This window comes from Hylaeus volcanicus, chromosome 2, assembly GCF_026283585.1.
Source record: "Hylaeus volcanicus isolate JK05 chromosome 2, UHH_iyHylVolc1.0_haploid, whole genome shotgun sequence".
NCBI classification, from domain to species: Eukaryota; Metazoa; Arthropoda; class Insecta; order Hymenoptera; family Colletidae; genus Hylaeus; species Hylaeus volcanicus.
In genome coordinates this window covers 2,770,451-2,797,607 of record NC_071977.1, presented here as the reverse complement: position 1 = coordinate 2,797,607, position 27,157 = coordinate 2,770,451, and the positions used below count along the sequence as shown (strand labels likewise).

Below are 27,157 nucleotides of genomic sequence, written 5' to 3'. Positions count from 1 at the left end.
TATAGGAAGGTCAGCAGGTCACAACAGATATGAAAGTCAAAAGATATTGTAAACAGTATTCGGACAATGCAAGAATTATGTAAGACAGGATGATGATAAGAAGAATGGAAATAATTTTATGTAATAACTTTGATATATGATGCATTGTAAAAACAAGTGTCGCAAGGCCATCTAGCGGCGCAAAGTAGAAACTATTTCACGACAAACTTGGACAGTTTACCGAAAGATGGCGCTACATGTTTATTTATTTTTATTTATTTAAAAAATTTAATATCAGTCATTTATTACTGTACAAATCAACAATTACGAATCTATTACTTACTAACTCTTTGATATCTTTTTAATTTAAAAATAATTTTACGTAGTACAATGGGTAAGAAAATGATTATAAAATTTAATAAAGTATTTTCGAGATAAAAGGATGAGGCTTTCAGTCAAAAATTTAAACGCACTTCAGATTATTATAATATCATCATTATATTTATGTACAAATACATATTATAAATCATACAATTAATTGCTTCTATATTCAGTACATAAAAATAATTAGCCACTACGAAATTAAAAGTAATAGTAACGTAATTTTTACACCTCCGATCGAAACTTAGCATCAGGAAAAATTACTGGCTTTACGTTTCAAGATATGTTTTGAAGGCACACAAATTTTTACCACGATTGGTACGATCAGATAAATAATAATAAAATTTGGCATGTACAGTGGAGGTACATTGACTATTTGTTCTCTTATATACTTTTAGTATAAAAATTCCACATCTATTATAGCGAAACTTCTTCGATAACACGTTGAACGTCAGCAGCAATTTTCTATGTAATCTCGTAGAGTGAAAACCTTGAAATAAAGCACTACCTAGTTGACATAGAAGGCCACAAAACAAAATATGTTTTGCGGGAATTACAAGACGTAAGATTTAAAGTATATCGAGTTTTGAACGAAAACATAACGAATGCTGTCTTATAAATGTTTCTTTAAATATTAATATTCTAACGAAAAAAGATTGAACTTTATTTCGAAACCAAAAAATTGCAAATAATGATACGAATAGTGAAACTACATACTGTAGAATAAAACCCACATTGGTGGCGCATGCGGCGTTTAACGTGTTAAGTATCTTATACAAATTGACTTGACATAAAAATACTTTTCTTATTGTACATACTTCTGTCATACTTATCAAAATATACTTGTAGATATTAGCTGTAAAATAATATATTACACCTTTTTACATTAGAGGTACGAGTCAGATAGATTGACTTACTTTATTAAATTAAGTAACGATTTTATATAAAAATATTATATAGCGTGACATAAATAATTAAGTATCTTTACAAATTATCATATAAAATAGGCATTGTACAAAAACGTATCGCTTTAAATAGTCGTGATATCAAAGTGAAGATATAAAATAAATAATAAATAGATTTTAGATTCAATATCGCTCGAGTCATATACACACTGCATGTTAACTGTTAGCATATAATAAATAGTAGTTATTCAAATTTTATAATCTTTTTCTCAAGGCACCACATTGTAGTCATTACAAAAAATGTCGCAAAAAGTCTACATTTTCGTAATTACTTCTAAAGTAGAAGAAGTTATCTCTCTAACAGTATTACGTTAACGTAATCTGCAAACCTTCCGCCATTCAAGTACCGAAAATAGGTACGAATGTTTTAGTAAATGCATTTTAATTCGCTGAAACATGGATGCGTTCATCGTTCGCGAAAACCTCAGTGCACACATTATGCGTACAATGCTATTCGTATTTTCCAAAAGAAAACGTTTCGATAAAGTTTCGTATTTTTCGATAAACTTAACATTTCAATGAAAATGTTAATACCTATATATTTATTTCGTTCCACGGACCGAACAATTTCTTAGAAAATATTATACAATCGTACGAATCTCTCTTGCATTTCTTCATCTTCGTCGCCGTATTTATTAACAGTTGTAGAACAGATAATTAAAATTTTTCTACTTTGCTAAATAATATCCTTATAGTTTCATGGAAACTGTCGTATACCACAGAGCATAGTAAAGCATCTTCTTTGACGTGCTCTTAAGTCGATTCGTTAAAAATATCGCACGTTTCATTTATCCCAATAATTTTATCGTACATTCAATAAATGCATGAACGGGACAAAAAGAGACACATTCCATTCCTACTTTGCGATGAATGTATGATATAAATATAAATGCGTCTTTGAGAACATTTATATACAACGTGTTCACTGCACGTATTCGTTCGGTGAGTGAGCATAAAGAAATATTTCTGAGTCATAATACTTTTGTTTTAAAATTCAAATAAGCACGTTGCATTATTAGCGATGCGCGAGTACTTGATAAACTCGGATCGTTAGCTTCTCGCAGTGAATTTTTGTTTTTCCGGCGCTATTCAAGATTCGTTCTCAATTTTTCATTAACCTATTCATGCTCTATATCATTCTTCAAGCACATCAGTTTCAGACAATGTACATTTTTATTACGATATCAACTATGCATTTTCGTTTTTGTGGATTATTTTTTAATATTTTTCAATAAAATAAACTGATGTGCATTAAAAAAAAAAAAGGAATAACGTTCACGCATGAAGAGGTTAACGCTTTATACGCTATTTAGTCTATCTACTAATACTTAATAACTGTGCTGGACTGTCTATGTACAATTTGAGAAAACAGACAAGCCTTTTGATATACCTAGTAACAGTACGCACACGTTAACGTCAGCCTAGATAATATAAACTAATGTAGATAGTTCTCTTCTAAGTTGTAAACTGTTTCTAAAATAGTAGTTGAAGTGTTAAAATATGGGCAGTGAGTAGCTTTTGTTTTGCATATCGGATGAACGTAGAAGCTAAACTATTATGTCGGAGCTTTAGACTTGTTAACTTACCTTGAATAGTGCTTGTCAGTATTCATAAAATGTATGTACCCGCGCATCGCTTACTAAAGGAAAGAAGAAAAAAAAAAAAGTATAAATCTATCCTAGTCAGCCTTCTGTATGTTCCCGTTTTGCATGGTACTTGAGCAGCAGCTGCCGGTCCCCCCGGTACTTATCATTAGTGTTTGTGTTGGTTAGAGTCTGAATCCGGTTCAGAACTGGAACCGGAAGACTCCCCAGCATTAACGTTCGCACTGCAGCGCGAGCTCCTTCGGCTACTGGAAGTCGTGTGCCTGCATTTTTCGCTGCGATCCACTGTACCTACAATAATTTCACGTAGAAATTAGTATACTGTGCGATACTATAGGACAGAGTTTAATAAACACTGCTGCTAGGTCAATTGTATTAACATGTAACTGGTGTATCTCGGTGGCGGAGAAGTTATTTGTCCCAAAGAAAATTATTTGTAAAGAAAGAAGTTATCATACTGAGTTTACATGAGTAATTTAAACAATTTTAATTAATTTTAAGTATATGTCTTTGGGATCATCATCCTGGAATCATGAGATTAAAGTTCTGTTTAATTGAGATAATATAAGTATATTGCAAGTTTGTATTAGTTTGTCAATGAAGGTAACAAATGTCACGTGCTTTAAAAACTTTATAGTTAAATTTGATAATTTCTTTTTCTATTCGTTTAGAAGTTGATAATTTTGTTCAAGTATCTGAAATATTAATTAGTATCTAATCTAATCTATTCTTTAGATATACCAGTTACGGGTTACTTATTCAGCCGAGTGTTGCAGTCGATGTATCAAAGTATTAGGGTAAACACTCACTGGATAACGGTGTGTGGACTTCAACCTTTATGTTAGCCGTTGCAGTGACCTTAGTTGTGATATGAGATGTTGGCGTCACTGGTGACATTCGACTAGACCCACTTGTATCTGATCCGCTACAATTCTGTTAGTTAAAACAAAAGCGCACACGTTAATCATGCTCCATGAATTCAGAATTTCTGCATCATTCGCAATTTATGTATAACATGAAGCGGTTAAGGATAGACAGCGTATAGTGAATAATATTAAAGCGCTCTCAATTCAAATTGTATTTGAAAAAAAAAAGAAGGTAAAGAAACAAATGCAGAAGAAGAGGAAAAAGAATGGACTATTCAGATCTTGTTTGTCGATTTGGCGACATACCTGATTACCACACGACGATGTTGTTTCAACTTTCAACTCCGGTTGAACGATGATACAAGACTCTTGTGTACTGTGCCAGGAGTTTGGTTCCTCGGTAATTGTCGTCAGAGAAGGCTCAGCGTGTAGCCTGGCATTATCAATTTTGTAAGATCTTCTGGGAGGCGTTGGCGGCTTTGATCTTCTGACGATCGGCGAGGCAGGTGGTGTCGGCGTTGAAATACGATCCGGATGATCGTTAGGTATTACTTCTGGAGATGGGCCAATCAAAGATAGCAGAATGGGGAAGAAGAAGAGCCCGTTCACCAGGCCGATGCCAATGAGGCAGATCAGCACCAGGAAAAAGTATCGAACGATGAAGTCGAACTCGGAGAAGGCTAGCATCACAATTGCCAGCAAAGTTGTCACTGCTCCGTGTATTACAGGCGCGTACATGTGTTCCAAGGCCAAGCGAATCCTTCGATCCCTGCTTCCAATGCTTGTGACGAAGCTCTGTAATAGTATGACAACTACTGATAGAATGCACCAAGGATAATAAATAAAAACATATTTCACAAGAGTCTGCGCGCTTTCTGAATGAAACTAGACTCGACTTGACGATAAGTATGAACAGATTACAAGATATCAACCGTATCTAGCCAGGCATCTATCGATACAAAATTGTTTTAAACGGTAAAAGTTCAACAAGAAATAACAAATTCTGATATGGATTAGGAGGTTTATGAAATAGAACATCTCTCAAAAGGTTCATTACTATTTTTAAGAAAAATTCAAAGACACATTTGAATTTTGATGTGTATCTATTGAATTATATATGTACCATTTTGTTCCACAACCTTTCCAAATCGGCATGGACTTTCCAGATAGCCCAATACAAAGCTCAAGAAATTCATACTGTTTATATTCCCTCGTTTCTACAACGTCAAGTCCAAAGAACACTCATCCGCATTACAACAGATCCTCCTCGTCAGCTTCTATACCTACCAGACAAATATGCACCGTGAAGTGCACCGCGATTCCAACGCTGACAACCAAGAGCACGGCTGGAACGGCGCTCAGCTTGATGTCGGAAAGGCCCATGATTCCAAGAAGTTGCAAGACGACAGCGACGAGAGAGGTGCCGACCAACAAAGCGGCCCACAAGTTTAACAGTAGTATACCGACAACCGTGACGCTGGCTGTCAGAGCAGCTACCAGAGCGATGCCCAGGCAGCTCCTCAAGTCCATGTACTGTTCCCAGAACAGGAACGGTATGCCGGATGGAAAGTTTGGCAGGCCACGTTCCTCGAACTTCCTGCACAGTTTCCTCACGCTGCCGATCAGCTCGGTGATCTCTTGCGTGTTGCCCAGCTTGTGCAAGTAGAACGGCATTTGCGCGTAGGTGAGAGGATTGCTTTTAGGGATCTTGAGCTCGTGATCGTTGGTATAGATCCATTGCCGTGGCTCGGGCCTGAGGTTCGCTTGTGACGCGCCGTAAGCCAGCACGTCGTTCGACACCCACGCGCTCAAATAATTGTAAAACGCTCGAGGATTGATGATCCCCTCGGAGTCCACCAGCCTGACCTGAGTGACCAGCGATTTATCTATGGGATTATCGACGTGGCCAGTTTGGACCAGCAACTTGTAAGCGAGGATTGCCTCGTCGCTGGCGTTTTTGTACCACCTCTCCTGCGTGATGCAGCCGTTGCTGTAGTCCTTATCGAACGCGACCTGTAGCCCCTTCAACCAGTCTCGGAACAAACTCAACCAAAACTCCGGCAGCCCGCCGTTGTCGTTCTTGATCACGTTCTTTATCCTCATGTACGCGTCGTGGTACTCGTACAGCAATCTCTGGTTGTTAGGGTACTCGAAGTCGCCGCCGGTGACGGCGTACATGTTGTAGAAGCCAAAGTGCTTGGACTGGGCGGCGAGGAAAGCGTGCTCGTTGGAGTTCTGGGGGACCAGATCGGTCAGCTCCAAGCCGTCGTTGACCTTGATGGCCTGCCAAACGCTTCCAGCTAGAACCGCGATCAGTATCATCATCCCGAAGACCTTGGTCGCTGGCCTGGTGACGAAGGGAGCGTAATGCCTCGCGGCCAACCGGGTCAGAGAAAAGCTGAGACAGTCGTCCTGGCTGCATCCTGTGAGAGTGTCCTCCTCGGTGCAGTGCTTGTCCAGCTCCACGTCGACGTTTCCACCCACCCAGGACTCGTTCTGCGCGTTCTGCGACGTCAGGATCTGCGTGCACGTCTCGCGACGCTCGGGAGGTATCGCTCTGGTCACGGTTTGTTTCGCCGTGCCGTTGTTGGACCCGTTGGCGTACTTGTTCCTGCCGACGTTGGACGGTAAACAGCAACAGAATATGTCCGATCGACCCGAGCGCCGTCTTCGAAGGTCCAGACTGACCATAGCTGGGAAGACGAGGAGCATCGCGGCTAGGTTGAACAGCAGCAACACACCAGCTTGCAAGCAGAACACACGCAGGGCTGGGATGGGGATCAACGCCGCCGCGAAGAAGGCCGAGACGTTGCAGATACCTGCCAGGAGGACAGAGAGGCCTGTTCTCTTGAGGACTACCCCGGTTTGTTCGCCGCTAGGCACTTCGTTCACGGAGAGCTCGGCGTACGTGTGCGTCAGTAGGAACATATCGTGCACCCCGAGCCCCAGGGCCAAGAAGGGCACTATCTGAGTGGTAGCCGCGTTGAACGGGATTCCCAGAAGGGCGCAGAACCCCAAACCAGCTGCCACCGTTGCGCAGATCAACATCACGCCGGCTATACCCACGCCAGCTTGCGAACGCACCGGATCCTTCCATCGAAGAAGCACTGCGCCCGAGTACAGTAGCTGCAATAGAATATCACGTTTACAGGATGAAGATAAGACGAAGATGAGAATTTAAATTACCTACGTGTTGTACCATATGCGAAGATTTAATGAGAATATTGGCACACGGATGCAGACAGTAGGCTAACAATTTTAATATTAAATTTCATTCCAGATCAAAATCATCAATAATATATTCCTATTGTCGGTGCCAACTACGTTAACTCCCACTTTCAAGCGAATTGCTCGGTTCACTTAAAAGCAGGATAATCGATGATTAGACTGCGGATCTTTACGCAAAATAAAATCTTTGTAAACGTACCTACAAAAATTCAACCTAAATAGGAATTTATTTTATTCTGCAAATATTATAACACGAACTTTACTTTCAATTCTTTTAATATTCTCGCATATTGTTTCCATATCGTAGTTTCTTGTACATTCAAATTTCCTGTGAAGCGTTAATCGATATGCAACACTGCTCTCAGAACAAAGGTTCATTTTTCGCGCCTGTTATGATCATTTTAATTTCTCAGCAATGTCGTCGAACGTTTCCAAGAAATTGTACTAACCATCAGCGCGCAACCAATGGCGATCTTCATGACGGACACCTCGCTGTACTTTCCGAGTATGTCGTTCATCGTTGTCGTGCTGAACGCGTACAAATTGTACGGCGCCGAGCCGTTCGCCTCCAGATACTTCTTCACTTGATTGCTGAATGCCCGTTGCCAGATCGCGAGCACCTGAGACGCCTTCTCCTGGGACCAGTCGATATGGTGTACCTTGTAGGTGTCAGCGAAGAAATCGTAAAGCTCTCGTTCTCCCATTAGCTGAACAACGGTCTGGAGTGCAGCTGCGCGGGTCAAGTGACCGGTCTTATTGTGCTTAGCACCGCCGACGAGCAGCTCCTCGGGCCAATGCATATATTTCGCCGCGAAACCGTAACAGCCGCCCGTTAATTCGGCTCCTATGTCCGGTACCTGGTGAAACAGAGATCGTACGATATGAGTAACAATATTCAAAATATTACATCGCTCTATATGCCTAGGATTGGTTGACTGACTGACATTGTTATCGTTTGAGGATTATGGAATTTTTAGACGTTTGCAGCAGTAAGTAGAAGGGGGTTCTGGAACCCTATTCGAGATTTGGAAGTTTTGGAAGTTACAAGTTCTCTTTAGAAGCACCATAAGTTTGTGCAATTTGCGTTTATATTCTTCACGATGTGTTCTATGAACACGTACCGACTGACACGAATAAAGGTCTATTTACACATATCCGTATCCGTTCAGTTCCGTATCCGTTCCGTATCCGTTCAGTTCCGTATCCGTTCAGTTCCGTATCCGTTCCGTATCCGTTCAGTTCCGTATCCGTATCCGTTCCGTATCCGTTCAGTTCCGTATCCGTATCCGTTCAGTTCCGTATCCGTATCCGTTCCGTATCCGTTCAGTTCCGTATCCGTATCCGTTCAGTTCCGTATCCGTTCAGTTCCGTATCCGTATCCGTTCAGTTCCGTATCCGTATCCGTTCCGTATCCGTTCAGTTCCGTATCCGTATCCGTTCCGTATCCGTTCAGTTCCGTATCCGTATCCGTTCAGTTCCGTATCCGTATCCGTTCAGTTCCGTATCCGTATCCGTTCAGTTCCGTATCCGTTCAGTTCCGTAATGTTTCATCAGTGTCAGTGATTTGAAATATTCTTCTATTGTTTTTCAATGGGCATGTTCAGACACGTCCGACGCCGCTCCGTCACGATATCGATACGGTACGGATACGGAACTGACACGTTACGGATATGTGTAAACAGACCTTAACGGAGGATAAGCATCTCCATGGTTCATCCTGTCCGCGTTATTTATCTCGGCATGATATAGGGAACATTGGACAAGGTCCAAGCAACTAGACGCCGATCGTTTAAAGTCCTGACTGGTATGCTCCTTTTATAGGTCCCCATAAAATCACGTTGTGAGGTCCGCGCAACACCCCGGGGCCACCCCGCGCCCGTGTCTCACTTATGGTCGCGTTTTTATCATTTCATGGGCCACGAAGGAACGCCCATTCCCGAACCTTTCTTCCATCCGGAATTATTCCTTCGACGGCCAAAAGAATTCCTAACGTGACTTGACGCGGCTCCTAGTCTCGCTCGCGCGCCATAGATCCGTAGATAGCCGGTTACTGACCCACCGAAATCGAATATCGTACGCGTTCGCTGTTGTGGGAAAGGTTTGTGCACCGATACACACAGGAACTTTACTTTTGATCTTTTCTATATTCTTGCATATCGTTTGCATTTTGTAGTTTCTTACGCGTTCACCTTTCCTATAAATGCATAAAGATCCGCGGTATAGTTATAATATTTACTAATTACAAAAAAAGAAAACGTCAGCCGATAATAGAACAAGGTAACGAACACCCTGTACAGAGTGATTGTAGAGACAATGAAAAGAAACTCTTTCGTCGTGAAGATCGCAAAAAACGATCGAGAAAATAGTAGATTCGATGGAATTTATCAGAAGCAACCGGAGGAACAAAGGAGAGAGAAAGAAGTGTCCCAGGTGGAGGAAGACGATCGATTCGAGTGGAATATAACGCGACTACCGGTTCGCTTGTCGGCGACCGGGGTAACGCTAGTCGCGCATTGCAGAGAAAAACAAGAAAAGCGTGCCAGTAGTGCGGTGACGTTTTGTGGCACGCATAGCGTTCGTTCGTGGAATTACGTAACGCGACGATCACGTGCAACGCGTCTCGTCCGAATCACAGGTAGAATCACGATCATCGGTGCTTTATCTGGTATGCTGGCCCGATATCCGGTAACGTCCGACACAACCGTCTATACAGGGTGCGGTGGAAACGTGTCTGGTAGCCGTCCACGTGCGCAAGTGGGTCGAAATTGTGCAAGAAATACTTCACGAGACTCGATTTTTTGGCCAATTGCTTTGGAATATATATATGTAAGATGTGATCGGTAACGACGACAATTATTTGTGTTGCGAAAATGTCGACCTGGAATTTTTCTAAAATTTATTCGCAATTGGCGAGTGTTCTGGGTCTGTTGATAGCAGGGCTTGAAAATAGAAGAGAATTAAGTTTGCAAAGTAAATAGTACAATAGAAAAATGACAAATGTCGCAAAAAGTTTTGATAACGGGACCGCCGCACCGGGGAGATATGCTCTACGAGATGCGACTGGTTTCGTTCCGATTGGTCGAGCCAATCAATTATTTAAAAAAAAAAACAAAAAAAAAAACACGACGAATATTATATCACATAATAAAATACATTTTATATACATTATTATACTATATTCGTAATATTTGTAATATGTTATAATATTATAAATATATAATATATTCTATATTATTATTATATTATTTCATACAGAAGCGAACGTTATGGTATCTCTTCATGATTACGCTATAAGCTCCTGATTCCGTCACTCGAACACCGCGCAGTAGTTGTTCGGAATGTCCGGACAGTTGACAAACGGTTTCGAATTACGCGGGAAGAGGATGTTCTTTTTGAGAAAGTTCGTGAGGAAGATGTAGCTCGGCTGATAACGAGAAGGCGAATCGATAGTTCGGGCACGCGATAAACGCGGTGGGTGGGCTCGTACGTTACACGTAGTCCCGCTTTGGCATGCGGGTGTCGCGTCGCAGGTGTGTCGGGAATTAAAGGATACGTCCGTGTATCGCGAACGGAATCCCATTAAACGAGAATATCCTTCTCTCGGTATCGACGAAAAATCACGAACGTCGTCGGCCATAATTGTCCTTGATGAACGCACGCGGATTCGATGTTCTACCATATCTAAAAAGAGATACTAAAAATAAATTAGCGTTTGTTTCAGGCCCCGCAAAATCCACACCTGTAATCTCTCTGTAAGACGGTCAAGGAGTCGCGCGACTCGTCAACTTCTAAAACTCCACAAAAAAAAAAAAAAAAAAAAATTAATGTAACGTTTGGAAAAATGTAAAAATTGCACGTTCAATCGGGTCCAATCGCTCTTTTCGTCGCATGCGGTCCGAGTCGCCGACTTCCACCGAACGCAGCCGACGATCCTCCGAAGATCACGGTATCTGCTTTTCCAATCGACGATTTTATCGATCCACGGTCACCCAGGGCAATGTTCATTAATTATGCGATCGGCATAGAATGGATAATAATTCCGTTGAGCGGTAGTGAAAAGCAGGAGAATCTGTAAAAGGCCGCGGGCTAGGCCGCCTCCTTAGAAAGCTCGATCTTTCTCGGACTGCCTAACGAGCCAGGGATGCTCGGCCAACCTGGAGCAAGGAACACCCGGCCAGCTGACAGCATGACGTCGTCCGCTGCACGAGCGAATTCGATGAGCCAAAAATTAATTGACCGACAAATACAATCGTAACCATTACCATTAAGAATTCAAGTGGTCTGGCCTCTGGAAATTGATTGATATTTCGGACTTGCTTTAACAATCCAATAGGTTCAATAGAACAAGGTCGCGCGAACCACGGTCGCTCGAGGATCCGATTTTTATTGGCCGACAAATACAATCGAAACTAACGCAATTAGGATTTCAAGAGGTCTAAGTAGTTTGAGACCGTTTCATTGGTGTTTCAGGCTTTTTCTTTAATAGTCCAATAGGTTTGATAGAGGAAGGTTATAACAGCCGTGGCCACAGGTTATTATATTATATTATAGAATATATGTAATGTATTTATAATATTATAACATATTACAAATATTATAAATGTATTATAAATATTATAATATTATAATATATATGTACGTAATGTATTTTATTATATTATATAATATTATATAATAATATGCAATCAAGAATGTAAGATTATTAGGAGTGTAAGATATATTATACGATATATAATGTATTTATAATATTATAACATATTACAAATTTTATAAATATAGTATAATATTATAGATATAATGTATTATATTATATTATATTATATAATAATATGCAATCAAGAATGTAAGATTATTAGGAGTGTAAGATATATTATACAATATATAATGTATTATATTATATAATATTATATAATAATATGCAATTAAGAATGTAAGACTATTAGGAGTGTAAGATATATTTTATTATATAATATAATAATATGCAATCAAGAATGTAAGATTATTAGGAGTGTAAGATATATTATACAATATATAGTGTATTTATAATATTATAACATATTACAAATTTTATAAATATAGTATAATATTATATATATATAATGTATTATATTCTATTATATAATATTATATAATAATATGCAACTAAGAATGTAAAATCCCTGGAATTTAATTTTGAAATTGAAATAGTTAATATCCAACAGAATCGTATCAATCATGAGCATAGATTATTTTGTACTTGGAATCGATTTTTATTTTTTTTTTTTACACCGATTAATAGAAAGATACACACCAAGAGGTTGTACATTGAATCACCCATGAATTTATATTTTATAATTTTTTCCAATTATCACTGCAATTACACCAAACAAATTGCGATCGTACACTTTAAATTTTAGAAGGATTACGCGAGGCCACCTCAATCACGTCAACATCTTCCTCTTTGCACGATATTGTTATGGTAAGTCATATGCTAGGTTTCCTCTAAAATAATCGCATCGTAATATTTGGAATTCTTTCGAATATTACATCACTCACTCGAAATGGTAATCCAGATGTTCTTGTTCGAATTTTAATGTTCGTCCGGTACCTTCTCGCGACTTGAACCGGTTCGTTTCACGAATAATCACGTTCTCCGCAGCGTACACGGAGCACACATTCGACCCTGTCTCCCTTCGGAGGAAGGTTTCCAAGGGACGGTTCTCTGCCCGAAGGTACACTCGAAATGTTTCCAACCCGCTGAGGGCTGACTGCGCCACGTGGCCATTAAGTGTAATTATCCTAAGTACGGACGCGCGCGCACGTTGCATGGAAATAGAAGTAGAGACCACGAAGAAAGAGGGACACACGAGCGGCTGACAAAAAGAGAAAACGAAGCGCGGAGAAAGAAGATAGAAAGAGCGAGAGAGAGAGAGAGACGGCTCCATCTTTTCGAGGTCGGACGACATAAATCCACGCTTTCAATTATGCGAAATTAATTGACCGCGCCTTGTATCTTCCCCCAGCGATCTCTGTCTTTTCTTAGCCGTCTCTTTTTTCTCTTTCCTATCGTACTTGCGCGTGCACGTGAGGCCCGGTGGATATCTCGTGCAGGAGGATGCGTCGTGCATCTTTCCATATAAATTTCATTACACCTTCTTTTGTCCGGCGTTTAGTTTCTTTTATCGAGAGAATGAAGAGGTAATTCTTCGCAAATGTGCTCGGGGGTGGACGAGAAGGAAGAAGAAGGAAAGAAGAGATAAACGTGTTAGGAAGAGTGGAGGCAGAGGTATCTTTAAACGAGGTGACATGAATCGTGGCATGAATCGTGGCATGAATTGTTTCGAAAGCCTTGATATCGATTCTAACATATCCCTGGTCTGTTTAAAGAAGGTTAATAAATTTACGAATATTTTAACGGAGTAATTGAAATAAAAATTGGGGGTGGATCGAACTATCCGAATAGTTGGGCTTCTGAACACCTGAAGCGGGAAATTTATACTTGAATTTTTAGACAGTACGTGTGTTCATTCATCGAGTTTAATATCGTGAATATTCTTTTGCGTCGACATTCGACATTTTGCATATTGATTTCTTCGATTCCATTCTTGTCTATTCTCGTTCCTTCCCAGAGGAATTTCTTCTAATAGATCAATAAATCGTCTACGTTTAAATAACGAAAAGAAAATATTCAAGTGCATTTGACGGCAATTTTTCCGATATTTAATGCACTGTTCGCATTTAATTAAATATAAGCGCATAGCTATCTTACTTATTATTTATCGTATTCAAGAACTGAGGTACCTAATAGAAACTGCTGTATACTAAATACGCTGTATATTAAATACGCTGTATATTAAATACGCGCACACATTTTAGCTGATGCTTCTGTCGATATTCCTAAGTAATATCTCAACTCCGAATGATTTAATAAAAAATTGCTTGGCACGATAATATTTAGCGGTAAATGCGATCGTCGCCTTTGCACGGCTACGAGGCGACAACGCTTACTCGCGAAGAGCCACGGCAGTAAAATCGAAGCGAATCGGGAATGGTCCGATTGGATTCCGTAGGTGGGCCCCCGTGGCTCTCGACGGGCACCGGTCGGGAACAGAAACGGAACGAACGTTTCGCGCCGGTATCGGGGCCCTTTCGCGTGGGGGAAACGAATTTTTCGGGCGTAATAAGATACCGAAACGACCAATTTTCGGCCGTAAAGTCGCGGGCCGGATCGCCGGCGCTCGAGAAGAAATCGGGACAACCGAGCCATGAATGAAACGATTCCCATGCGAAATCGACGATGCGTATGCGAGTCGCGTGGGCGGCGGCCAAGAGGTGCATTAAAATAATAAAATCGAGAGATGTGCGTCATTATTGCGCCACGTTGGTGGTCGGTCCCGTGCACACGCACGTGTTACGTGTGTATCACCTTTTCACGACCGACACATTACGCGCCAGTCATTCCGCCGTGATTAACATATGGCCAGATTCCAGTCGTTTGCGCGTGCACGCATCCGATATCCCCGATAAATTACGTACGCGTAACGAGGGACCGTGATCGTTTCGCGGAAATTTCTGGTGGAAAGCTGCTGTAGAGCACACTGCGATCCGAATGGACTGCTCTTCGACGTTTCTAACGATCGATGGACATTTTGGTGGAAGCTATGCTACGTTTCATTGCGATAATGAAAAGTGTGTTTCTTTAAACAAGAAACCCTGCGTACTTCTATACCCGATGGTATATAGATTATAAAATTTGTTGGTTGTTCCAGATTTGATACGCAACGAGAAAACCGTCGTTTCGTGAAGGCGTTTTAAAAAAAGTCACTTTCGAAGGGTTGCTTTGCTGTCGACGTTTTCTACTAAAGTTATAATTCAACAATTTTTGTTTATACTTCAGTACGTGTTAAATAAACCCTCGCGCAAGGAAATTCTATTCCTTTTGCGATACTCTCAAAATTAATGATCAAAGTTAGGCCTTTTGTTTCGGCCTCTAGACTCTAGAGTCTATAGAGTGTTACTCTGTAACACTGGTCGGTGCACTCGGCAATTTAAAACACACGGTGGACGGCCAACGTTCATTTCCGCGTCCGGTTCGATAGATCGTCCTGCCGATAGTGTTCCTTCCTTCCTGTTCATCCTCCTGCGTCCCACGAGAACGCCGCTCGTCTCCGCTCGTCTCCGCTCGTCTCCGCTCGTCCCCATCAGCATTCTCCTTTGATTTCGCGCGGCGAGAAATTCTCGATTTCGGTCGCGCCTTACGTACACACGATCTCCCATCCTCGGTACGCTCAATCAAGTATTCATTACCGTCGCCGGCGACTCCGGCTACGGAATATACCTGCTCTTCGGACATCAAAGCGAAACGAACGTCGCTGTCCAGGACCTACCAAGGCACGCTACGTGCGCGCAACCGGTCGTCGTCGGCCGCTGAATTTCAAGTGGCCTCTTGTTATTCTGTACATTGATCCTATAAACGAATCTTAGCGTCCACTCGCTTGTACATTGTTTCATTGCGGGCTAAGCGATTCTCACCTTACGAGTCGGTATTTTGATAGCAATTTCGCCTACGTGACACCTCTCGCCGATATCGTCCCGACGCGTTCGAAGCTGACGTCGTTTTTTCTTCGGAAAAGTGGAAACCGAGCGATTTGAAATTCGTGGTAGATATTTTTTCGGAAGGTCGAAGGAAGGGGAGGAATTTCGTTAGGTCTGAGATTCATCGAAGTGGTGCCTTGGAAGTTAATTTCTTTCGGGAGGAAATTGGAAGGCGATATTCGCGAATTTTTATTAGGATATAGGATCCTTGATAAGAATACTTTAGATAATATTTCTTTCAATTTTAAAAGAGAATAGTTAGTATCTATGGAAAATGTGAGCACCTCGTCCCTAGGATCATCCCGATGGTGTCGTATAAATAAAATTGTTATCGTCGGAAGTATCGCGTTTTCAAAGTAGCGATTTTCTTGAATGGCTTGTTTTTTTTTTTAAATCTTAACTTGAGAACCTGTGCCTTTCCAGTCGGTAGGTATGATTCGATAGCTGCTATTGTTTGCTAAATTTTTTTATTTCCTCTTTCACGCCACGCATTCTTTCTTCTCGATGGATGATGCTGTTTTAAACATACCTGCATCGCAGAGAATTCCACAAGCATTCCACGAGCATTTCATCTGATATTTTCGAGGGATTTCGACGCTCGAGTTGCTAGCTGCACCCCAGAGACGCCATAAGTCCGACCAGGGTTTAATTATGGCTTCGTAGACGAACGGTTTATCTCTCATTTTCGGTCGAGTCTGTTTTCCAGGAAGCCACGAGAATTTGCTAATGTTTATCTTCAGCTGTTAGCTTTTTGTTTTAATATGTTCCTTCCGTGGCAGCCTGTCTCTAGATGCATACCCAAATATTTGACTTTCTTCCGGGCTATTTATCTTGGCATGGCGGACACGTGTTTCGTAGCAGTGTCAATGTTCAACAAAAGAAAAGAAAGAATTGAAATTTGTAGTCACTTTCAACTGCGACAACATTCGTTCAGTTTTCATCAATTCTAATTTCATCAAATTATTAGGATTATAGACGCAACGTTCATATTTTCGATATATGTATATTAATACTTTTGTATGAAAATCGATACAAATACTGTCTCCCTCTAAATATGGATATATTGGAATGTGAAAAATTGATATTAATTTTTGAAGTATTCGATTTGCATTTTGTATTTTATTATTCGGAGCAAATAAGATACCAGTTGTACATTTTGAAAAAGCAATACTACCGAGTTTCATTTCGAGTAGTGTTCAATTACTCGATATTTGATCAGTAGATGATCAGCTTGAACAAATTGTTGAGACGATTAATAGCGGTACTAAAGCAGAATAAGCCAGATCTACGCACTGATGAGTCCACATACATACAGTGCTGCTCCTCGTACAGAAAGTATTGGTAATCTGAAGACATCCGAAACCACCAAGATACCCTTGTCCCATCTTCTTATTAACAAGTACATTTCTTAACGACGTTCTTCATTCAAACTTCGTATCCTTCCGAATATACAAATATATACATAGACCTAACCCAGACCAAATAGTCTAACCTACCCAATCCTGGTAAGAAATTACGAGTTCTCCGAATCAAAGAACATCGGCTACGTTATCCTACGTCCGACGCGACTCGCGACTTCCTGCATACGTCGCAGACTAACGCTAGGCTGGCATCGATCTCTCCGCAGATCTCTCCGCAGATCTCTACGCGACCACGGAGATCGATCGCCGGCATAAATCCCGGCGCAAATGGCGAATGAGATCTGGACAGAACTGAAGCTACTAAACGGAGTCGGCATAATTGCACGCAGCGCCGCGAGTAATAACATCAATCCCTCTGACGCAGGAACAAGCGTGCTAATAAGCGGTCGCGAGAGCTTTTTTGCTCGCAGGCGGTTCGCAACGCTACCGAAACGCTCGCGACGCCGACGGTGGCGTGATACGTGTCGCGAGCACGCTGCTTGGGATAACGCGACCGGTAACGGACCGGCAAGAAACACAGAGCGAACCTGGACCTCGCCTGGATCTCTGGAAAGTTTCTGATAGCGCGAGCCCGTAACGAGAGACATTCCACAGGAAGAGAGGAAGAGAGGCGAGCGAACAGTAGACAGCGAGGAAGTAACGTGTCCGTGTTGAAACCTCCTGCTTGAGGTAATTTGTAAGTGTTACAGAGAGAGAGAGAGAGAGCGAGAGAGCGAGAGAGCGAGAGAGAGAGAGAGAGAGTGCGAGAGAGAGAGAGAGAGAGAGAGAGAGAGAGCGCGCGCGCTCACTCACTCACTCACTCACTCTATATATATATATATATATATATATATATATATATAGAGGGGGGGGGGGGGTAGTAGTAGTTATCAATAGGGTGTATTCGAGCAGAAAATTCGCAAAGAGACGTCGTTTTTTTTTTTGGAGTTGTAGGGCAGCGGGCCCCTTTAATCGGTCGCGAGGTTGCCGCCAACGGAAATCTCGGAGACAACATGGCTTGCTTACCTGCTGGGACTTTTTGTTGGGCGCGGTTTCCGGGCATTCCGGGTCCGTTGGGTCGAGGCACGGCTTGCTCTGGTAGGCGTTCGTTATCCCTGCCCTCTTCATGTAATCCTCGAGCGTTTTGAAAGGAAACGCGAACGGCAGTTTCTTCATCTCGTCCAGCATCCACGACGGATTGAGATTCGTCCACTGAACCGGCTTGTTCGTTTGCGCCCCGCTGCCATCGAACCATAAGCGAGACGAACAAATAAATTATTCCGTTTCGGATCGTAACGCGTTTAACGTTCATCTTTCTTAGGGATAAAACGTCGCAGGGATACGAACGATTCGCGTTCTCAACGTTTCGACTCGTCTACGAGAGATAGGTAATTCACCGAGCCGAACGATAATTACTTCTCTTCTAATAAATAATTGGCTTTTCGACACAATCTGTGATTAATAGGCGAAATTCTTGTCTGGACGATGGTATCGAACAACGAAGAAAAGACAAAATGCGTTGGGTAAAAATCAAGGAAAAATGCAACGAGATGTCACTTTCATGGAACGAAATGAAATTTGACCCTTTGTCGTGAAAACGTGACGCGAATTCGTTTTCGAAGGTCGCTAAAATTCTGAAGTGTTCAAAACTCTGAGATTCGAGAATTCAGAAACTCGAAAATGTTGAATTCCAGAATTCTAACATCCTGAAATTCAGAAACTCAAAAGCTCAAAATTCAAAAGCTCTGAGGTTCTAGAGTTTCAAAGTTTTGAAAATTACGGAGGCGTTACTCGAACCATGAAAAATATTTTTGGTTCGCATATAGTTATCATTGAACCGGGAAGAAGCGAAATTTAAAAGTCAAAAAATCAACGACATCCACAATCTGCAACAGCTTTTAACGTATCGACGATCATACCGAGCAACAAAATCAGCAGAGTAAGATACAATTTTCGATCGCGCAAAGTCTCGGTTCTTATCAATAATGCTGCTAATGGATCCGCGGGAATTTAAACGCAATCAATTTCGCGACCGAAGCAGTCCCGTTCGAGTGATGAAATTCGATACGTAATTCCGTGGCGATAATTTGCAATCGAATCGGATACTTTTTCTTGTACTTACGGTATGTGGACGGGGTACTCCGGTCCCAAGAGTTTACTGCCTTCCCAGAAACAGTCGAGGGGCGTAATGATGGCGCACGGTATGATACTATCGAAGATCTAAAAACAATGGTTCGATCAACATACCTGAAGAAATGCTTTTGGTAAAATTGGTAAAATTACGCGCGGTCGATTACAGCGGAACGATCTATTACAATATCTGCCGGTCGCGAATGTGTTAATAGTTTTAATATACAATTTTCATTTTCCTCCGAGAGGGAACGAAGAAAGTTACTATGATTCGACGCATTTAATCATCGGCGGTAACGAGTAGTGCGTTCTCGGTTTCGATTTATGATCGCTTCTCTTAAACGATAATGCTTGTCGCATTTAAAAAACGCATTAAAAAAAAAGGGGGGATGTAGCATTCATAAACATCGGTTAATTTGATAAAGGTTCCATTCGGTATGATTTAAGAAATAGATAAAAAAAAAATGATAACGGTAGTTTATACTCTGTATACTTACTCTGTTTTATTTATATGCATTAGTTAACGCTTGCGTAACAATTACAGACTTTAGTATTAAAACGTAGATTCTCAATTCGAGTCAGTTTTAATTTAATAGATGTATTAAAATTGACCTATCTATTATATTATCATCATGCACGTACAAGATACGTGTATAAACATACTCTTTACTTAAATATCTAAAAATTAACTCGACTTAGGAAACTTTATATTCTGACATTAAGATTTATCATTTTAATGTAAGTATTAATTAATGCTACATTTTTATATCAGGAGGACCGAAAATTAATCAAAATTTCATCAGCATTTATTTATTAAAGAAATCTTAGATACCAATCAACGAAATATTCCAACACTTCTTCCTAGTGTTAAACCAGTTCAATTTCCATTTTAAAGAAGTCGACTAACTAACTCGACTTAAGAGACTTTATATTCTGACATTAAGATTTATCATTTTTATGTAAGTATTAATTAATGCTACATTTTTATATCAGGAGGACCGAAAATTAATCAAAATTTCATCAGCATTTATTTATTAAAGAAATCTTAAATACCAATCAACGAAATATTCCAACACTTCTTCCTAGTGTTAAACCAGTTCAATTTCCATTTTAAAGAAGTCCTTCGATTCTTCATTGAAAAACTTTTCCAAGTCGAAGACATTTTCATTACTTTTCGGTCCTCCCAAGGCTTCCCTCTTGTCTACATGCAAACTGCCATTTCTTTTAATTATGTATATTATTAATTATTATGTATACACGTCCTAAAATTAATTATTACCGTACGTACACACGAATCACACCGAGGTGAATCGAAACGCTCGCGTTAAATAAACGAAACGTTCGCGAATGCTACGTTCCTCATTGGACCATTTCTCCTTTTCTTCGATAGTGGACACTAACGATCGCCGTAAGGTTATTCTTGGTAGAGCGGGGCGCATCATTCGAGGCTACCTGTGCGTTCTCGGAAACTGGAATAGGCCCGCTCCGTCGCGGTGGCATCTCGCTTTCTTTCGCGGTCCGTTTGATTTACGAATAATACAAATTTCGAACGGATGCCGGGGAACGCCGTGGCCATTTGTCAAATCGTCGTTTCGGGTCGTTGTAAGAAACCGCGTGGCAAAATGAAATCGGGGACGGATTATGGTGTTCACGTTGACGTCTTTCTTCGGGATTTATTGGGAAAATCGAGAGGCTCCTCGTGAAAAGTGAATATTAATTTTTTTGGAGATATTCTAGACGACGCTAAAATTTCTGGAGCTATCGCAACTGTTAGTAAGCGGGTACTCGAGTTGGGACTCGATGTCGAAGCAATCGTACGTCGCGTACTCGGTGACAGATACGAATTAATTTTCACCGTTGAAATCGAAATTAAAATTGAGATTAAAATCGAACGTCGAACGGAAAATTAGATGGAATCATTGAGCGAATGAAAAACAGTCGTAAAGACAGTAATGGCGAGGAGGAAGAGGGGTAGAATTACGGGCAAGGTCTAAGCTAAATGGGCGGCGGTGCAATTAGCTCGGTATAATGACGGGGTATCGGCACAGCGTGTCTTCCTTATTATACGCAAATGCGAGCCGAGACCGATAAATACCTATTTCACGAGCTCGTTGTCTTTGCATCTCCTTTTGCTTCGCTCGAGAATTCACGATCCTCTAATGTTTCTTGCTCTATGAATTCGTTAAGAGATCGGCTTCTCTATACTCTTTGCTTAGCTTTCAAATTAACTCGCTGATACCTTAACGATCTAGAATATATCAACAAAAAACCAACAATTTCGAATCGAGTAACCTTCTCCTTTTTCAAAGTCGGTTAAAAATTAAGTGTTGTCTAGAGTATTTAAAAAGTGCCATTATTGCAACTTATAGTACAAATTTTATAGCGTCACTACCGGTAGGAATGAATTAAGAATACGTTCCAAATAAAAAAAGTAACTCGAATAATTGTGGAGACTCATTTTTAATTTTGTGACACCCCGTCGAACCTAAATTAATCACCTCCTGTGGGTTTGTAACGGTTACTTTAATACAACACAGGAGGCTCGGTAACACTCGAAGGTTTTATGGAATAATAAATCAATCAAAATTTACGACAGACTGAATTGCTCGCAACTTAAACGCTCATAAAGCATCGTGCGTAGAACGATATTATATTTAAGGACACAAGGAAAGGTATCCTCGGTGAGGTAACGTGCCTGCGACACTGCAACCACACGAGCACGAATGCAATTCTGCAGTTGCATACGCGCAGGCTGCAATCGATGCACTCTTTCGTTCCCCATTATCCATGGAATCGTAAATTATCAAAGGAATTAATATTATAGTCATCTAGAATTTCAAATCTGTAAATACGCGTCGGTCTTCTTAAATTTTCTGTGAATAGTAGTCGCGTGTATTTCGTGAAATATGGTCAAGAACTTCGCGATAAAGTAGAATTTATTGCCATCGGTGGTTAATAACGAGAAGCGATACTAATAAAAATGAAAATAAATGAGAAAAATAATATGAAAATAATCCTGAATCATTCTCAAAATGTCAAGTAAGCGATTTTCCTGTAATTTTCGATCATGTAATTATCGATTTGGAAATGAAAGATAACTGTTTCTTTTTTTTTTTAGAGTGTTTATTCGAACGAAATTTCCACCAGCTCCGACTAGTCTATCCCTTTCTTTATGACTACGTGAAACAATTAAAAGAAATTAAAGAAACACATCTGGCGATGCTCGAACCGTTAACACGGTGAATCGACACGATCTCGGGAGATCAAAGAGGCGACCATAGAGAGATGATCAGTCGTTCACCGAGAGCGGGGAAAAAATTTGGAGCATAAAATTGAGTGCTCTCGAGGTACGAGAGCTCATAACATCGCGGAAGTGGTATCCGACGCGCGGTGTCTCTGAAGTGGCGTTTCCTTTTTCTTCGGATGTGCTTAGGGATGTTTTATCGCGGCCGCTCGTTAGCAACGCAAGAAACGATCACGGCGAACGCGAGCAGACACGCACGTCTCGTTCTAATGCAAAATCGTGTTCAGTTTTTCGAGCATTGTATCGAATCGTCGACGTTTGTTGTTGTTGTTTACGATGATTGACGACCCACCGGGAAACGACGCGGCGTTCCAGAAACGGGCGAAGCTTTATTCGAACGATAAATAACGAATACCAATCAACGTGTAACAATTTATTCGTAACGTTCATTCCACCGGATAGTTGTGCTTTTATTTCTCCACTTAAGAATGTAGAATTTAGAATGTAGAATTTTGCAGTCCAAAATTTTATTCTCGCTTTTATTTAACGAGGAACGGATGGACTGTTTTTTTTTTATTTGTTACTCGATATTCGAGCCGGACGCGAGAATTTTGCCCGTCTCTACCGGGACTCGAGGAGAATAGAGAAGTACCGTAGAAACCGAGAACGTCTAGGAATGGAAACGATTCGCTTATTCTTTACAGGAATAATTTTTTGGTATCTCTTGCGAAGAAATTACGCGCTTTTATACATATTTAAATTTGAATATTCAAGCCTCGTCGAATGTGTACTCTTCGCGTGGATGATTAGTCAAACAAATAAATGAATTATTGATGTTCGAAAATGCGAAAATCTAAAAAGAAAATCTAGAAAATCTAAAATTATATAAATAACTTTCTATCTTCTTTTTATGTATCAATTTTAGTAAATGTCTTTTCTTACGCTAACTTAGAAAGCTTGCAACATCTGCCATAAAAAATAATCAGAATAAATGAGAATCCTTTAACTCGTGGAATGTATACAAGCACATTTACAACTCTCACAGTGAAAACGATCAAAATGTTCACCGAACAAAAAGTTTCGTTACCATTCCTGAAATGTTATGAAACAGAATACAACAAAAATGACGCTATCATTTAATCAACAATCATCATCTAATCAACTCTAACCTTATCTTTCGAAAATCGCACGATACTAAAATTTGAATTTACGTTCGATAAAAATAACAAAAAAAAAAAAAGAAAAAAAAGATACATTCAACAAGTTAAAGGAACCAAACGAAACACGAATCGGCTTGCAAAGGGTCGAGTGTCTCGGAATCGCGACCGCGAAAAGGACTGAAAATCGCGCGTCGTAGCCATCGCTATCCCCGCGATACCTTAACAGAAATCGAGAAGTCGCAGTGCGAGCGCGCAATAACGCGGTATCGTACTTCACGCATCGAATACGTGAATAGTTTCCAACGCGCTCGCCGATACACGCGCACGGTTACGTATCACCTACATACAAAGTAGTGGTAGTTTTAAATTACCTGGTCGATGTAGTGCATGTCGAAGTTGGGTATGTTCAGCGCGTAACACATGTCTTTCAGCCTCCACGTGCTGCAAGCGACACGGAACACATGCATTCATGAATACAAGTTTGCATCCTTTAACCCCCGTCCCGCCGATAAGCGGCTCGGAGAGAGCTCTCCAGAAAAACTTGAAACGATGGCAGTCGCTTCTCTAAGCCGCTCCACGGGCACCTACGGGGTGTCCGCGAAGTGTGCAAGAAAAGAGAACCAAGTATTGATTCGGTCGACGAGATCGATTCTCGTCCGTCGACTGATAAAGCGGAACTAAAATTGATATAAAGTAGATGCTAGACATTATTTTTTTCGTATTCAAAATTTCAGAATTTTCAGAAATCTTTTTGCCGAGTATATTTCTCTCTCTTTTTTTTTTTTAATAAGGTGTTATGGAAATTTATTTTTTTATATCTTGGAACGAGAGATTTTGTCTGCGAGGCACTTTATTTGTGATCATTTTATTTGTGATCATTTTATTTGTGATCATTTTATTTTCGCGTATATAGTGTTTTTCTTCGTTTATTATTATCTAGTTAACAGTTTTGATTTTTTTTAAATTAGAAGTCGCTAGAAATGTTTAGAACAACATAATAGTGGCTATGTCTAACAATGTAACTGGTTCGTATTAGTAACACGGTTTACATTTTTGTTTTCAAAGGAAAGTATACGTTATTCGAATAATATCTGAACATCTAACAAAAATGAATAACGAAATAAGTGCGTCACGTTCGATATAAAAATGATGTACAATCGTTACGAGTGACACACTTGTTCCATAATTAATATTTTCAATTCTAACGAAGAAAATCGCTTATACTTTGGCGAATAACTTCTCTTGGCGCGATCCTATAAAGATTGTACCTGAATAAAGTGCCAAACACCTCTGCCTGTTTCGAGTAGCATATTTCGAACGTTTTGCGTTTCTATATTTTCACATAATACCGCAAAACGAAATAATTTCACCATTGAAAAATTCCATTGACACAATCGGAGCTGTAAATTCTTAATTATCATGATGATTATTATGTAATGATTACTTTGACCGAGTAATTAAATAATTGCCACTATAATTACCGCGTCGTATGTAACGGTATTTGCAGTTACTTAACTACTACCGGTAACCCAATTACTTTTTAATAACTACTTACAACTGCCCAGAAAGTAATAAAAAGGCGTCTCCGATCTAAAGTAGTTAAAAATACCTGAAAGTAATTGGAAGGTAATTATAACTACTCTTTTAATTACTTTCAAGTACTTAATTACTTTTTAATTACTTCTAGGTATTACTTCTAGGTATTTTTGAATTGTTTTTTTAATTATTTTAATTATTTTTAGTATTTTTGAATTATTAAAAAATCATCGAATCCCTCGGTAATTAAGAATAAGGTATCGCGTAATTACTAAAGACAAAGTGATCGAGAATTCTTTAAATGATTATTCCAAATCGTAACGGATACAAAAGTAATCATTACTTTAGAGCTCTGGACACAGTGGTTTATAAACGACTAAAGCTACATTTTTGAAACGAAAATGGCGGAGGGTCCGTGGTAGACGACGATGGTTTTTTTCTTGCCCACTTCGCCGACGTTTCGATTCGCGTACGAAAGAATGGTTAAGGAAAAAAGTCTTACATTTCGAACAGGTGTACGGTAACCTGCGTCGCCGCCTTCAGGATCGCTAAATGTTCCTTGAGTGCGGCAGGGTGCAAAATATTCGCCCCGGAATGCCTCGGCGTTTGGATGACGAGCTGATGCGTCGAGGCGGCTGCTTCACCCAGTTCCGTCGAGGCGTAGGTCAGCTCTTTTTGTAACCTTCCGCCTTCTGCGACCAAAAACATAATCACGACACGTGAGTTACGGATGTGGAAAAAAGAATCATCAACTCAATTTGGTCCGCCAATTTAGCCCACCTTCATTCGCGACACTTCTTTCCGCGTTGCTCGTTTGTATCGTGTATATCAAACCTTTTTTCGGGCGGATTTTGTAAAGGTACAATTCAACCGTTGACGAATACAAAGCACGACTTGGCTGACCAGATTGACTCGATTTTGCGAACTTACAAGCTCGACGTAATCGTTAAATAATGTTATAAACATCGAGGAAAACGTACACGGTATGGGTTATTTGAATGGTTTTGCCACTTTTTTTAAAAATAAATACCGAGTTCTAGTTACTGGAATCTATTTAGGGTAAATTTACACGAAGCAGAACGATACTTAAAAATCTCATTTAGTAACGCGACGAGATCTACGTTCTTTTTGAGCAACTTTTGTCTCCTTCGTGGCGTTAGAAGATCGAAAACGATTATAAAAAGGCGCAAGGTTAACTTGCAATGCTGCAGAAACGAGCCAGTCGAAATGAAATATAACTTAAAAAATTGATCGAAAACATAACGCAGAATTTGGTTTTTTCGTTTTTTTAAGAGGGGCAAAGTATTTCGAGCGATGGCCACTGTGTATCTCGTCTACGTGCGCGGCTTTCGTTATCAGCGAGTAATGTTCGATTAACGCTCGGCGCAAGCTTTCGGAACACAGCTGTCTTGCTACAAACCGGAACGCGCTACCTGAGCCTTCCGGCGAGCTGGCCCAAGTTGGAGCAGTCACGAACTCCGTCGCGATTGACTGGTTGCTTTATTCGCGACTCGTGCCACTTTAAGCTTTCGGCGGCCTGGTAATGTTTATGCTCGGTACGATTCCCCGAAGAGAAACATCGGCCGTGGCCAGTGTCGTAACACACGTTTCTACGGCTTTACGGATATACCGGGAAAAATTTCTGGCAGGGTACCAATGAAAGCGTTCCCAGAAGAAGACGTGGAAATAGCTCTGTTATGGTTCGAAACGTTCGTCCCCCTCCTGGCGAAACGGCTAACCCCATCGATCTTATTTAAAACAAGTCGTCAATGACCACCCTAAACGATGCGCCATGTTGAATGCAGGAAATGCAATGGTACTAGAAATACAGACAATTTACGCATTTGTCATACGATTTTAAATAATTTGTTTAAGTGAATCAAAGGGAGAAGAAAATCTCTCAACTAATTGTTCGCTTGTTAACCGAAGTTAAATTCTGGGTTAGTTTCAACGAGAATGTATCGACGTTTTAAAATTTAAAATTTTCAGTAAATTATGCTAAATTGTAGTAGTTGGACTTTATCGTATCTTCATGAAAGTACTGCGAATAGATTGGCGATGTTCCTCCGAGCAAAATGAGTCCAAACACG

At 40.4% G+C, this 27,157-nt stretch overlaps 1 protein-coding gene across 1 annotated transcript in view; it reads right to left on the bottom strand.

Moving 5' to 3' along the window:
- Positions 1–464: 464 nt before the first annotated feature.
- LOC128885111 (protein patched) overlaps positions 465–27,157 on the bottom strand; it is a 68,810-nt gene continuing 42,117 nt past the window's right edge. The window contains exons 3-11 of the mRNA XM_054138927.1: positions 25,570–25,759; positions 23,903–23,972; positions 19,120–19,217; positions 18,024–18,237; positions 7,473–7,880; positions 5,083–6,921; positions 4,102–4,590; positions 3,739–3,862; positions 465–3,220 (exon numbers count right to left, since the gene is read on the bottom strand). Coding sequence (XP_053994902.1) covers positions 3,078–3,220; positions 3,739–3,862; positions 4,102–4,590; positions 5,083–6,921; positions 7,473–7,880; positions 18,024–18,237; positions 19,120–19,217; positions 23,903–23,972; positions 25,570–25,759 — 3,575 coding nt within the window. The 3' untranslated portion in view covers positions 465–3,077. The remainder of the gene's footprint in view (positions 3,221–3,738; positions 3,863–4,101; positions 4,591–5,082; positions 6,922–7,472; positions 7,881–18,023; positions 18,238–19,119; positions 19,218–23,902; positions 23,973–25,569; positions 25,760–27,157) is intronic.